The sequence below is a fragment of the Periophthalmus magnuspinnatus genome, chromosome 22 (assembly GCF_009829125.3).
Source record: "Periophthalmus magnuspinnatus isolate fPerMag1 chromosome 22, fPerMag1.2.pri, whole genome shotgun sequence".
NCBI classification, from domain to species: Eukaryota; Metazoa; Chordata; class Actinopteri; order Gobiiformes; family Gobiidae; genus Periophthalmus; species Periophthalmus magnuspinnatus.
In genome coordinates this window covers 6281412-6296621 of record NC_047147.1, presented here as the reverse complement: position 1 = coordinate 6296621, position 15210 = coordinate 6281412, and the positions used below count along the sequence as shown (strand labels likewise).

The following is a 15210-nucleotide window of genomic DNA, read 5'->3' as shown; positions in this document are numbered from 1 at the left end:
AGATGTTCTCACGCATGTTTTAACACATTTTTGAGAGATTGCAAAAATGTGATCTAGGCTAATCCATGTTAAAGAAGACAATATTGTGTTTGTGTTTGCTCTAAAGTTATAATCTATGACACCTATAGATCATTATGTTGTAATTTACACATTTGAAATCGTAATATTCATCCAAAACGACTTAATAAAAGTAACAAGTTCACTGACTTTCACGTTAGAAAACTGCGGTGCCCAATGGGAGATGGGAGACGTCGCCGTAAAATGCATCACAACAAAAAGCTGCATGCTGTTGGCGCCCCCTATGGGTCGCTGCACGTCACGTTAGCGAGTAGTGGACTTTTTTTCCATTTGTGCCACGCGACACTGCCGAATCCTACGTGTATCACTGATTAAGGAAATAAAATTGGAAAACTAAGTAAGTATAGAGCAGTGGGCGTGTACCGGTGGCGGTCAAAACGGGGATTGATCAGTAATATGGCATCTTGAAAATAAGCGAGACAACTTCGAGAGACTAAATGTTGAAGGGAAACAACTCTAACATTGTTAAAGGCTCTGGATCGGTGAATTAATGGATTTTTTCATAGCGTTGCCTCTAAAATTTAGGTTTAAACTCAAACGAGCCTCGATCCCATGTATCTCTGCGCCATTTGCTGCTGGTGAGTCTCTGAGCGTCGTCTTCAAAGCTCGGCGTGGGAGTTTGTCAGTCTCCAAGGAGATCGGATCGGCCCGATGTGAAAGTGTCCTGGACTGTCTGCGCTTCTCCCTCAATCCCACTTTTCCTCAAAGGCGCCGCGCATCAACAGAGAGAAAGAGAGGAGAGAAAGAGAGGGGGAGGGAGTGAGAGAGAGGAGAGACAGAGAGAGGGGGGAGAGGAAGAGAGGGAGTGAGAGGGGAGAGAGAGGAGAGAAAGAGAGGGGGTATGGAGAGAGGGTGAGAGAGAAAAGAAAGAGAGGGGGAGGATGGAGAGAAGTTGAGAGAGAGGAGAGAGGGGAGGGGGAGAGAGAGGAAAGAAAGAGTGAGTGAGGATGGAGAGAGGGTGAGAGAGAGAGAGGGGGGATAAAGAGAGGGTGAGAGAGAGACGAGGGGGGAGCATGGAGAGCGGGTGAGTGAGAGGAGAGAGGGTGAGAGAGAGAGGAGAGCGAAAGAGTAGAGAGAGGCAGAGAGACAGGGAGAGAAAGAGATGAGGAGAAGAAGAGGCAAAGGAACAAGAGTGAGGTAGAGAAAGGAGGCGTGGGAGAGGGAGGGAGAGAGAGATGGGGGAGTGAGTTAGAGAGAGAAAAAGACAGGAAGGGGAGCCACAGAGAGAAGGAGAGAAAGAGAGTGAGAGCGAGAATGGAAAAACAGATAGAGAGAGAAGAAAGGGAGAGAGGGGGACATGAGGGGGAAAGAAGAGGAATGGGGAATGGGAGAGGGAGAGAGAAAGTACAGAGAGAGTGAGAGAGAGGAGGAAAGCGAGAGTGTGGGGGGCACAAAGACTACAGAGAGAGAAAGAGGGAGAGGGGGGAACAAAGAAGAGGAGAGGGAAAGAAAAGTCTTTTGAAGGATAAAACCGTGGGATTAGATAAGGTGCTCCTTCCTTCTGGACCGTTGAGCCGGGCTGAACGAGAGAGCGAGAAAGAGAGAGGAAGAGAGAGACAGGAGGGAGAGAGAGTCTTTGGAGGAGTGCCCACTGCCCTGAACACATTAGCTGCCTAGTGGGAACAAAGGCCCTCACCTGCATTCTTTATATACTGTGCGCCCAGGAGCCAGGAGGGGGCGTGGTTTCAGTCTCGTCTATTGTCGCGAGGGAGAGATAGGGTCACCGGGTTTTCACTCTTGGTCTCGCCGCGTAAACGTGATAAAAGTCCGACACATCACAGAGGCTTAAACGACTTGTGGACATTGGTTAATCTGATATAAATTGATAGTGTTTTTTATAGGCTAATCCTTTTCTTATTTGGCCTTTTCACCGCTGACCATATCAGGCGGTTTGGCAGGTTTTCACGCACGATGGACCAAGCCAACTTTACAACCGGGACTAGACTGGAAAGGGCGGGGTGAGGGGGTTTGACCGAGGACACAATAGGCGAGATTTGAACCACTGACCATGCAGCGCTTGACCCGCTGTGCCACTCTTGCCACCTTCTTACATTAAAGATCTGTATTACATTTTATTGGCGTATTAATTGTCCACACATTACACATTTAGATCACTGTTTTGAAAATGATATATTAGCTGAAAACGACATACTCAAATCTTAAAATTGTTTCAGTTTCGTTTTGATTGCTTTGAGTGATGTGGACTTGCGGAAGGTTGTACTGCTAATCATAAGGAGGGTTGGAATAGTATGCTAAATTGCTCAAATATGCATGGACAACATATACAAACTCCTCAGGCATGTTTTGACCAGGGCCGTCCCAGCCTATAAGCAGAATGAGCAGCTGTTCAGGGGCCCCGAGGCCGCAAGGGGGCCCCCCCAAGAGCCCATACCTTTATATTGAAAATAATGTAATACATCAAGTTTTATTGGGCACAGGGCTTGTGTGTTTACAGCAGGATAAATATCCCTCTAAAACAATTACATTTGTTTTTTATCTATAGTAGCAAAATATCTGCTGTTTATCGTTTGTTTTTGAGTCGTGCAGAGGTGAGGGCAGCTCTGTGTTTACACTGGAGCAAGGACCCGACATAATGTAAATTTAAGCCCACTGCCACCAACGGGAACACATTAAAATCCACCAGAAATGAAGAAAAAATGTCTAGAACATTAAAAATCCTGACCCTTCCTTATATGTTTGTGTTCTGTTCTTGTGACTGTGGTAGTTGTGACATTCTGGATGTTTTCGGTCTGATGTTGTTCAGATAAACACAAATACAACTGGTCAAAGTGATGAGAGCAGAGTCATAAAGAGACAAATTCAGCTGAGTGCCCCCTGAAAGCTAGCGCCGGCCCTGTTTTTGATGACGGAATAACATTAAAAACAAAAAAAAAAAGTCGATTTTGCATAATACCCCCTCTTTAAACGAGACAGAGGCTAAATCACCTTTAATCAGCTTATTTCAAACATAGCTTTACATTATTATTAGCTTACTCAAAGATGTATTTTGGTTGATTCGTGCATGTTTGAGTAATCCTGCTTGAGTGATCGGAAAATTTCTGTATTCCCCTACCCCCTAGCTCCGCCCCCGGATCTGTACTCTGTTGCTTGTTACGGTAAAATGCTGCTATGAAAAGGTAGAGCTCACAGCAGAGAATCAGTTGTGCAGTTTTGGACAGGAAGTCAATGGAACCGTTTCTACTGTTAAGTCGTTTTGGATCGATATTGTAAGTACTGTACTGTGGCATGTCCAAAAGTTGTGTTTGCCAGAAGTAAAAATGGACTATTTAACAGGACGTCCCGGTTCAAGTATCCTGCAGCTAGCATCATGGGTGATTAGAAGTTTGGATTGAATCTGCGTAGACATGCTAATTCCTCACACACTGAAGTTATATTTGGGATAAAACTGCATTCATTACACAGAGAACATGTTTGGTGATGTTCTAGCTTCAGCGATCCAGTCCCTAAATATTTTATGGAACGCGCCAGGATTTTTTCACAGTGAATTCCGCACTTCTGCCAAACACAAAGGAAAAATTAGGAATGGCCACACGCCTGTTTACTACACGTAAATGGAGGCAGTATTTAGTTCATTTGAAGTCTTTCTGGTGGGTTACACGCGATGGAAAAGTGCCACTAATGTCACGGTTAAGATATTTTTACTGTTAATTTCAAAAGTAGGTCAGACATAATAATCAAAACGGTCAGGGATAAAATTGGTTTTCCAAAATCAAACCGTTTAGGGAACACTGCTTTAAACGGAATACAAATTCAACAGTTAACTCTTCAGTGTGAGAGTTAAAGTTTTGAAATTTGGATATAATTTTTCTGTCCCACTGATAAAACTACACCTGAATTAAAAAAAAATAAATAAATAAATAAATATAATAATAATAATAATAAAATAAAAAAACACCTAAAAATAATTAAAATAATGATAATAAATAAATAATAATAATAATATAGATTTGATTTTTCTGTGCTACTAATAAAACTACACCTAAATAAAAAATAAAAATATATAATAATAATAATAATAATAATAATAATAATAATAATAATAATAATAATAATAACAACAATAATAACACTTAACTATCACAATCTCTCCATCACTATCAGAGCTCATGTGTAATATTCACTTTTAAATTGTTAATCGCTATGGCAACAGTCCTAACCTTTCATCATACAGACCATCGGGTGGTTTTGGCAGGTTTTCACGCACAATGTACCGAGCCAACTTCACAACTGGGACTGGATTGAATTGGAAAAGGTGGATGGGGGTGGGGTCTCGGGCAAGGACACACACACACACAAAAAGGCAAGGTTTGAACCAATGACCATCCAGTTTGCGGGTGAATGATTAACCCACTGAGCCACCGCTGTGAGCTGTGAACCGCCATCTTACATTAAAAAGGGGGGTATTACATTTGAATGGGGTATTGATTGTTAACACATTACATGTTTAGATTATTGAATCGCTATGGCAACGGTCCTAACCTTTCATCATTCTGAAACCCGTGGATATCACATTTGGGCATGAGAATAGGTTTGCAGCATCCCCTGTATGTTCCTCCGAGGGAGCGCAAATGGAAAATGGGAGCCAGGCTAACCTTGTGTGGAGCCACTTTGCTTGTATGTGGTGGAGTGACCTAAATCAGGCTGCCACTGGTGGTATGAGACAGGGGGCTGTGTTCTGGATATCCCTTCCTTCCTGCATGTTGGATAAATCCCTTTATGTGCTGCGAGCTGCCGGGGAGATTTCCAGATCCACTGCTATAGTATTGCGTGGCATTGTTGCGAAATGTGTGTCGGCGTACACTTTGTGAATGCACACCACGAGCCGCCGGACAAAATGAGCAGATATCAAAGTAAGCCGCACTGTAAAAAAAAACCCAAAGTCCATAGTGGTTTCAAAGTGGAATCCAATTATCAGACGTGGGTAGTGCAGTTTTCAAGTGCATTTACTCGAGTAGTCTTAATGAAGCGTACTTTTTACAGAGTGATCATTACCACTACGGTCATGACAGTCGTTAAGTTTTGTCATTTTTGTATCTATTCTTTGATGACACCAAATTTTATACATTATTTAAATAAATCACACTCAGTTATTAACTTGACCACTACCACTACTTCTACTCTTACTACTTGATTTGAGTTGTTTTGGGGTATTTATAACGTATTTTCCGCTCGATAAGTTGCCCTTTTTTTTCCATAGTTTGGCTGAGGGTGCGACTTATATATTCCACATTTTAATTGCATCTGAGTATATATTTTTTTCTTTATTATTAGACATTTCTTGGCTAATGTGACTTATACTCCAGTGCAACTTATACTCCAGAAAATACGGTATACTGTATAGCGCTTTAATTAATCAAATGACATATGAAAATCATTTGAATATTGATTATATTTTTGCTAGAAATGTGATAAAAGGCTGAGAAAATCAGACTGAACGATGTCAAAACTATAATGTAGCTCTGGAAAACTGGTCAGAACTATTATGAATCCAAATCATTATAATTACTACTTAAATTACTTGAACCACTACTTCTACTTGTGTAATATTACTTTGAAGTACCAATGCTCTTACTACTAGATTAGATTTATTCTTGTGTATTTATAACTACCGTATTTCCGGACAGTAAGTCGCATTTTTTGTGAGTTTGTCCAGGAGTGCGACTTATACTCAGATGCGATTTATATGTGAAATATATGTTTTTTTTCTTAATTATTATGCTTTTTTTTGGCTGGTGCGACTTATACTCCAGTGCGACTTATACTCCGGAAAATAGCAAATTCATCAAATGACATATAAAAATAATTTGAATATTGATTATATTTTTACTAGATGTGATGAAAGGTTAAGAAAATCAGACTCAGTTATCTCAAAACTATAATATAGCTCTGGAAAACTGGTCAGAACTATTCATAAAAATGACTATTGTGAATCCAAAAGCATAACTAGTTCTGCGGTGTGTGTACTCTCTGTGCGCTGTGACCAAAAGTGGCCAGAGCGCTTTGAATTGGATTATCTCATACATTTTCTATTATCCACAAAGACCTTGAGCTCCATGGGACTGCCTCGAAAAAGGGTCCCGGCTGGAGAAGTCGGGAGGTGTGTTGGGGGTTAGCGTTAGCGGCGAGGCTAATTTGTACGTTGCCCCTTCTCGCACATGGGAACATTAGCCTGGCGGATTTTATTTACAGTGACTGATCGGGGTTAGGCGCGTCGAGATCAAGGCGCTGTTAAACGAAGCTGACCCGACGTAGCACTACACAATTAATTAGCAGGTGAGCGCTATTAAAACGTAGACAGTGATTAATGTGTGGAGAAAGGCATGCTGGGAAAAACAGGGGCAAACGAGCGCGGTGGAAGAATGTGTATTTCTGTACTGCATAAAATGGTAAAGTTGCACGATGTCACTCCACCGGCTTGGGTTGAAATGTTCCACAGTGTAGCATTTAACCTTCTGGAGACAAGGAGTTGACGCCACCAGGTCGAGTTACAGGTCAAATCTGCAGAAAGGCGACCCCGCGCTTGGTTTTGAAGGTATTTTTCCGCAATCAAAACGCATGTGAGTGAATGATGCAAAGCTCAGCAAAACAAAAGCACCTCCATAGAGTCAAGGAGACGCGAAAAGTTCCATAACGCACCTTTAATCAAACCTAGCTTCCGAACTCCTCAAGGCATTTTCTTGGTTTTGCGCAGAGTTTTTAAGTAAAAGTTTGACAGATGTGTCTTTGACAACCTGTGTTCCAGTCCTGTCACTGTCAGAGCTCTGAGAACATGAGCACTGGGCCCCCGCTGGATTACACTCAAAACGCAAAGCCAAATCATGGGAAGCTCTGAAAGTGAATGTACGCCACTCAAACCAATGGTATAGTCGACAAAGTGTGTCTGGTGCTTTTGAACAACAAGCAAAAAGCCAAAATATACAGTACAAACGGTGCGGTAATGACAGTTTTTCACTTGAAGAATGAGATTTGCACGTTTCAAGATTCGTGAATACATTGATTTTGTCTCAAGTAGCAACAAAATTACGTTAAAGCATCGATTTAGCTCATATATGTGGATAATACTTTAGCTCAGGGGTGTCCAAACTATGGCCCAGGGGCAAAATGCGGCACTCAGACCAGTTTTTATCGGTCCTCATGCTTCCTGCTGAACCAGCCCAATTGATCATAAGCAGCAAATTAAACTATTTCTACCACAATAACCTCAAACATCACATTGCATCGTGATACTGATCTAAAATAAATGTGTTTTATGCCTTATTAATATACAACAGCTGTGTCAAAGTTGTGTATAAAGCACCGCACTGCACTGATCACCGTCTATGGCCCTCCGCTTTGAATATGTTTTAAGATGTGGCCCTTGTTTAAAAAAAAAAAAAAAAAAAAAAAGTTTGGGCTCCTCTGCTTTAGCTGCTCCAAATATAAGACACAATAACACATTTTATAATAAAGATTTGTTGCAAAAAAATCTAACTGAAATCGTTTAACTTTTAGCTAATTAGTAACACGGCGTTACACCTGCAAACAGCGTTCAGGTTTGTAAGAGTAGTAGTACTTTGCAACCATTTCTTTAAACGTTTCAAGTTTCACCAAGTACTACCACATACAGTAAAATACATCTGAGTAGCACCAGATCTAAAACTGTTGTATAACTTAAACTATTCTCGGGTTATCTTGTCTAACTTGCACAGATTAACCCAAAAGAAGACAAAAACATGGATTTATTCGCCTCTAAAACCAGAAAATTTTAACTGCAGGAGAAGCAACTGAAGTACCACAGCTTGAGAACCGCTGATCTATAGTTTAATGTTTACTCTCGGGACTATGAACCAGGACAAGGGCGCTTTTTCGCTCTCACGCACCTGCGACACCATCCTGAAGAAGTTCGACTGCAGATGGCGCCGTCGTCCCGCCTAAAACAGTTAAAAGCTTTCATTTTAGCTTTAATTTTAACCTTAACGCTACACTTTTTTTTTCGCAAGCTCCATCGAGGCATATTAACATTTCTTTTAACAGATAGAATTAAAAGTCAAACTCATTCTGAAAGCAGGAACGTGCATCTTCTACGTGCTAAAACAACTAATGGTGCTCCTCAGCGGGAAGAAGCGGTACTTGAATGAAGCTATGTGAATGGTAAAAGCCTAAATCGTCCATGTGGCCTTATTAAACGCTCGTGTTGTGATGAATGCCACACATTTGAGGAGCAGCGCTGCTTATGTGAGCCATATGTTAAACACTAATTCATGAATAATTGCGACAGACTCCTCCACAGTGGGAGAAATCAGGCGTCTGCTGTTCCCACGTTCCCTTTAGTCAAACACTCGCAGTCGGAGGAAAGTTTTAAAAGTTCGGTTCTTTGGAATTGACTTCACTCCAGTGTTTAATAGCGCCGAATTAATCAAGTTAAAGTAAGACCACTGCAATTAACACTACTACTATTAGTCCCCAACCAGATGCTTTTACTGACAGAGAATTGGCTGCGGACCTCTTGATTAAAAAGATCAATCTCGCTCTCGTATTTCAAACACTTCTTTTGGAACTACGGCCGCTGCAACAAAAAAAAAAACACAATGATATTAACTGTATAATTTTTTTTTAACACTGATGAATATGTAAAGAATACTAACATATACTTACTAATATCAGAAACTCAACGACAACTACACCACAGGAACATATTTTCTGACCTTCAGCGATGGGAAGAATATTTTGACAATGTGTTTTGTTACAGAACACTGAGTATTTGCAGTATCCTCCCGAGACTCCAGCTCTTTCATGGCTTTAGTCATTTCTCTTTGTTATTTGAGATGATTGGGAATAATTATCTTTTTTAAATTATGTAGTTTCTGACAAAAATTATGTCCACATATGAGGACATTCGCTCTATGTTTTAATTATTTTGATGGAAAACTTGATGATAATGATTTGCAAAAAACTATTTATTAAGTGTCTGAAACTGCAACATTTGTCCTGAGTAAAAACAATTGGCTCTTTGAACAATGTGGCTCATTTAATGTGCTGCAAACAGGTGCAGGACATATGCCTTTACAAAAAAAATAAAATTAAAATTAAAAATAAATAAAATAAAACAAAATAAAATAAAATAAAATAAAATAAAAATAAATAAGTATTCTAAACTCTTAAAAATATTCTAAATTGAACATTTTTGCATTGTTGCCATTCTTCTTCTTCTTCTAAAAATTCACACTGGGGCCTAGACAACCCAAAAGGTGTTGTCCACATATGAGAATGCCAGGTCCTAGGAGGTTAAAATGTATTTTGTAAAGTATTCTGATACATGGTCCCATTAGAGTACTGTATGTATCTGAGTACTAAGAATACTTTCACACTGAGCTGCATTTAAACTAGTGTAAAAACATAGTATAGGATTAAAAACAGCTTTATGTTTGTTTCACTGTTTGTTCTGTATTTTCTCTCACTGACGGAGAAAAAAGAGTGAAGTTTTTTCTGCTTGACCAAGTACCGACAGTGTTTTCCTTTGAGTTTAGGAAAGTAACTGCATTCTGAGTAACTCTAAATGAAAGAGTAACTGCACCAGAACACAGGTACTTACTCAAAATGTGTATCAGAATATGTATTTCCTGCACATGTATTTAGTTACTTCTCATCACTGCTGACCTCTCATCCTGCAAAGATCCCAGCGCCAAAGTCTTTTTTATTATACACACTATCAAACCTCTCATATTTGCCTCTTTAAATAATTATACGTGATGAAATTTGAACTTGAGAGTACTTCAGTTTGAGAAAATACGAGTAAGAACAAGTTTAAACGATTGTTCCAAAATTCTTAGAGCGCTCAAAACATTAAAAACTTTACAAAACTGGCCAGAAACGTATTAGCAAAACAATTTAAAAGTCTCATAACTCGTGGTAATACATTTATTAGGACCAAATCCATAGCGAAAAACAATTTAAACACTATAGTATTTGTTGAAAATGGCAAAAAGTCCTCAAAATGTCACCTATGAGCAAACAGAAACGCACAAAGTCACGTTAGCATCTTAAAACCCCCATTAGTTTAACATTAAAAAGTGTATGGAGTCTGGCATTATCAAACCCGACCACATCCATCCCCTGCCCTTCAGCACTTTTCTGTAGGACAAACTTTTGGACGACCACATACCCTGATGGCTCAATACTCTCCGATGAGCTCGGTCGGTGTAATGTGATCAATTAAGACACATCTGTGCGTTTGGCGTTTGTTTGTGTCGCCGCGGAAACAATAGCTGCTGTTCCGCGATGATGTATGGCTCCGGTTTTCCAGCCAGATTCATTACGCGATTCATTTTTAAAGCGTACAAGTTTGCCTTAATAGTATCTGTGTACTTATAAACTGAGTGATGGCGCTCCACTAGACTGCTCCCCCTAATGGCGAGGTTAGGGGGTGTCATTTATCACACCGGCTTCATTTGAGCTCGAGCATATTTCCGATTTTGTCCGGCGTAGAAAAAGCGGAGACGCGTGCAAAGTCGGGAGTTTGTAAACCAATAACTAAAAGGCCGAGATGGTTAAAAAAAAAATGCGTACGCTGGAATATTCTCGGACGTAAGCATTAGCGAATATGCTGATGAAGTAAGATACAAACAGGGATTTATCTCTATCCACGGGTTTTTAGAGTAATGAAAAATTGGGACCGTTGCCATGGTAATATACAATCCAAAAACTAATTATCCTGTCTTTGTAATGGGGAAAAAGTCCTCAAAATGGCTTCTATAACAGAAATCCAAAACCAAACAGTTGCGAAAATTGAACAAACGAGTGCGTTTCTCAAACTGCGGTGCGCGTTTTAAGGATGATACGCAGCGTTTTGCTAAATCGAACACTAAAATTATGTTTATTTTTGGTTAAAATTGCTGTTCGGGATTAGTGTAGCAACTTTTTTCATCGTTTTTTCATTTATTTATTTGATTTCAAGCCCATTAATGACGTAAACATCCAGTACGCTTCATATATTTCATGTTTTTTTTTTGTGTTTTTAAACTCGAAAACGTATTAAATCTCACCCGTATCTTCCATTAAAACATAAATTAAACGCCGTGTATCCGCTTCCTTTCAGTCGAACGAAAACATATAAAAATTTATTCTTATAATCAGTCAAATTGAAAGCGAAATTACGCCACGAAAAAACAAAAACGTGATAAAAACCATCTCTAAACTCAGCATGTGTTGAATAAACTGAGGCAAAATCATGTGTTGTGGTAACTCAAAAAAATCTAACTTCAATAAACCAAAAAATAGAGTCAATTTGAGGAACAAAAAGCCGTCGCGGTCCCACTGCCAACACAGCCCCTAACTATGATCAATGTAGTGGACCAGCCTTTAATAAAATAATTAAACCCACTCATGCCTGGAAATTGAAGTTCTTTGCGCTGCCAATCACAACTAATAGAAACGGAAATGTCCCCAAAATTTGGAAATGAGCTGCTACGAAGGCGACCCAAAGTGTGATATCATCTTATAACTGCACACATATTAACTTGAACAAATCTCTCCTCGACTTTGGAGAATAATACATACATTTAACCACGTTTTTTCCAAGAAGTACTGCATTTTGTTCAAAGTTCACATCCAGAAAAACTGACAAAAACACGGAAATATTCAAAATCGCTTCACAAACGACAGAGTTAACGACATGATTTGGCAACGAGGCAGTTTGACGCAGAAAAACGACGGGATTTTATCAAAAAATTACGACGTTCAACTGCGATTTCCGTATCACCGTCTCCTCTCTTTTCCCCCAAACCGACTCAATGCATCGTGACAGTTTCGCAACGAACGCGCCATCGTTTCTCCCGTCTGTCCCCCAACCCGGTTTAATCTGTTTAGAAATCCGCGTTCATTTCGGGACGTTTAGACTCGGAATTGGCTCGGAATTGTCGCAGAGGAATGGAATGGCGGCCTCAGCACCAGATTACAGCAATCCCGAATTTTTTTTGTGCTCGAAGTCTGCGCATGGGCGAATCCTTCACCTTCATCGCTTTGGTCCCAATGCATTTTTGATGTGGCCCGTTTCTTTTTCCTCCCCCCGCACCCAAAAGCTAGTGTCCATATAACTTAAATTTAACCGGTGACGCTGGCGGCTTGAACGTGTGTGTGTGTGTGTGTGTGCGAGCAAAAGAAAGGGAGAAAATGTTCCCCCTTGCCTCTTTAATATTTGAGAAGTCTTCTGTCGAAAAGTGATGCAGTCATAGGCCCGGCCCGTATGCGAACTAACTCAGCCGTGAGCGAGCAAGACGGAGCACTTTCAATGTTTATTTATCTACCTGGGAGGGAGAGGGTCGGACGAGGAAGCGAGGGAGGACGGAAGGAAGGAAGGAAGGAAGCGAAAGAGCTAGGAGAGAGGAAAGAGTGAGAGAAAGACTGGCCCACTTGTCACAAACGATTAGAGTGATGGACGCGGCGTGCCCTGTCCCATGCCAATGAGAGGCATGGGGCTGTTGTTTACGGAGAACCCGAAATACTTTAAAACGTTCTCGGTGGTGTAGTGGTCGGAAAGTAGCGAGCGATTGAACACTTAAGTGCAAATTGTAGCGCGTTTTTGAGTTCGTTTTTTCGGAGAGGGGAGTTGTTTAAGATTTTAGGCGCCAGGATGTGCACAGACAGAACTAGGTCTCATCACAGGGACTTTTATGTAACGCGAAATTTCAAAGTAAAAGCCCGCAGAGAAGAAGAACTACATCATGCGGCAAACGTGCAGGCGAAAAAGTACAAAATGTGCAATGTTTTTCCGTATGTCGCAGTAAAATGTGACTGAATAAACATTTTTGCAACTTTCGTATCGTTTTATCATCGGCAAATTTTGTTGAGCCGTGTTTTTGGAAGATAAAGTAGCTTCATATTTTAGAGTTAAGCTAATTGTAAAAGTGCATTCTTGCTGTAATGTGCTGCACAACAACAACAACAACAACATATGATACAAGTAACACAACCACCTCAGCATTTTGGCAAAAGAAGAAACAGCTACAAGAAATAATCAGACATAATCCACAAACTGATGCCAACAATCAATAAGTTAAATGGCCTAAAAGGAAATGTCTTAGTGCTTCTTGAAATGCAGCAGGATAAATGTGTGTTGTTACAGCAGGTTTGTGAGCTCTTGTGAAGAGAGTGTCAGCTTTGAGAGCGACAGCGTCAGGACGTGTTTGTGATAAAGACACAAAGCGGCTCTGGATGAGGCGCGCGGAGGAAGGATGCCCTCATTGTCTGAGACAAAAGGAGTCCCCCCTCCACCAAACACTAACGCAAACATCCACCTGAGCGCGCGGAGCTGCACATTATTCAGCCTCAATGTTGCAACAGTGACTCAACACATAAAAGAGCGATGCGTCAGGAGCTGCGTGTCTGAGGACAGAGACGCGGCTCTGGACACAGAGTGGACTCACTTGGGGTTGGAGCTGTTCCAGTAGACGGCGTGTCTGTCAAAGATGATCTTCTCCTCTGCCCACGCGGACGCCCAGGACAGGACGGCCAGCAGCACGAGCTCCATCCCGCGCGCTCCGAGCGGCCGCAGCATCACGCGCATCCAGCCGGGACCGTGTCTCACGTGGAGGCTCTGAGTGTCTCTGCTGCTGCTGCACAAACCCTCGTTAGATCTTTAGATCTTTAGCTTTAAAGGACCAACGTGCGCGTCAATCAATAACTGGACTGAGTTGCAGAAACATGCAGGATTCAAGTCATAGTGCTTCAAAACACACTTTAAAACTAAGACAAATAAAACAACTCACATGTTATTGACAAAATGCTGTGATCTCCCAAAGTTTTGTCCCATTACGCGCACGCACACATGCGCGCGTGGATTAGATCCACAGAAATAAACGAGGCTCCAGTCTTCATCTGTGTGAGAGTGTGTCAGAGGTGTGTGTGATCACAGACACGCGCGGGACACTCTGCTCCGTCATATTTACATCTGCTGCTTCAGATCTTCACTTGACCTTCTTTTTTATCGCGAGACATTCCACAAAAACACAACGATCCTCCGCGATGTTCAGTCCAAACTTAAGGAACAAAACACTGGAGCATCCTCTTCACTCTTCCTCCTCTCGCAACTTCCTCCTCTGCCTCAGACTCGACTCCAGCGCGCACTCCCCTCCGCGCACTCCGCGTCACGCCGCGTTCACTGCGCTCAGCTTAATCCGCACATGCCCCGAGCGCGCACTCTGCACCTATGGCGCACACTACAGCGCTCAGCGGAGTCCTGCTCAGTGGATCTGCCCCCTCCCCCCGTCTCCTTCCTCTTCTCCTCTTCCTCGCTTGCTCTTTCTTCGTTTCCGCGCGGGAGGGGTGATGGAGGGAGGTGGAGGGAGGTGGAGGCTGATATAGCGGTGCTGTGCCGCGCTGCCTCGGGGGACTCTGGGCTGACTCACTGCGCCGCGGCTCTGTGCGCGGCTCTTTATGTTTGAGGAGCCTGGAGTCTTTCATATGGAAACGAAGAGTTCAAAGATAAAAGCAAGAAGATTAGCGTTAACTTTATTTATGTGACTTTTTATAAATCGCAGCATCTGTGGGACTGTCCGCGCTGTAAGAGCCGAACAGCTGCTCCTGTAAAGAGCCATAAAGTTTAGTTTGAAGCTGCGGCCTGATGGATGAGCGCGCGCACAAACGTACAGCTAAAGGAGCGCGCGTGATACATCCTGGACACTGGAGACACTGGAGACACTGGAGACACTGGAGACACTGGAGACACCCTCCATCAGTGTCCATCAGCCCAAAGGGCGCAGCAGAAGAATGCGCACAGAGAAAAGCTGCGCCATAAAGATGCCAGAGCAGACGCCTCTGTCCTGTGTGTGCCACCTCCACGCGCCACATGAACCAGGGGCCCGGGCCGTGGGTCAGGGCCAGAGTTAGGTTTATATTGGCCTTCAGTTTGTACATAAAAGAACCTAACACCTAAGACATGAGTCAGTTTGATCTGTGTTGGACAAATAAAGAGTTTGTGATGTTTAAGTGCTGGTCCCAGACTGAACAATCATCCCTCTGCACTGTACGAGCCTTTGACATTTTTAGACCTTCTCATTAAATATAGAAGGTGGATCAATGGGCCTATTTGGGGTTTTATTGTTTTTAATCACTGCTGTTTAATGAGCTTTCACTGTG

The 15210-nt window shown here is 41.9% G+C and overlaps 1 protein-coding gene across 1 annotated transcript in view; it reads right to left on the bottom strand.

Moving 5' to 3' along the window:
• The window catches only part of efna2a (ephrin-A2a), a 176701-nt gene extending 162870 nt beyond the window's left edge, over positions 1-13831 (bottom strand). Inside the window, exon 1 of the mRNA XM_033988518.2 lies at positions 13500-13831. Within this exon, the coding sequence (XP_033844409.1) occupies positions 13500-13639 (140 nt within the window). The 5' untranslated portion in view covers positions 13640-13831. The remainder of the gene's footprint in view (positions 1-13499) is intronic.
• Positions 13832-15210: the final 1379 nt, after the last annotated feature.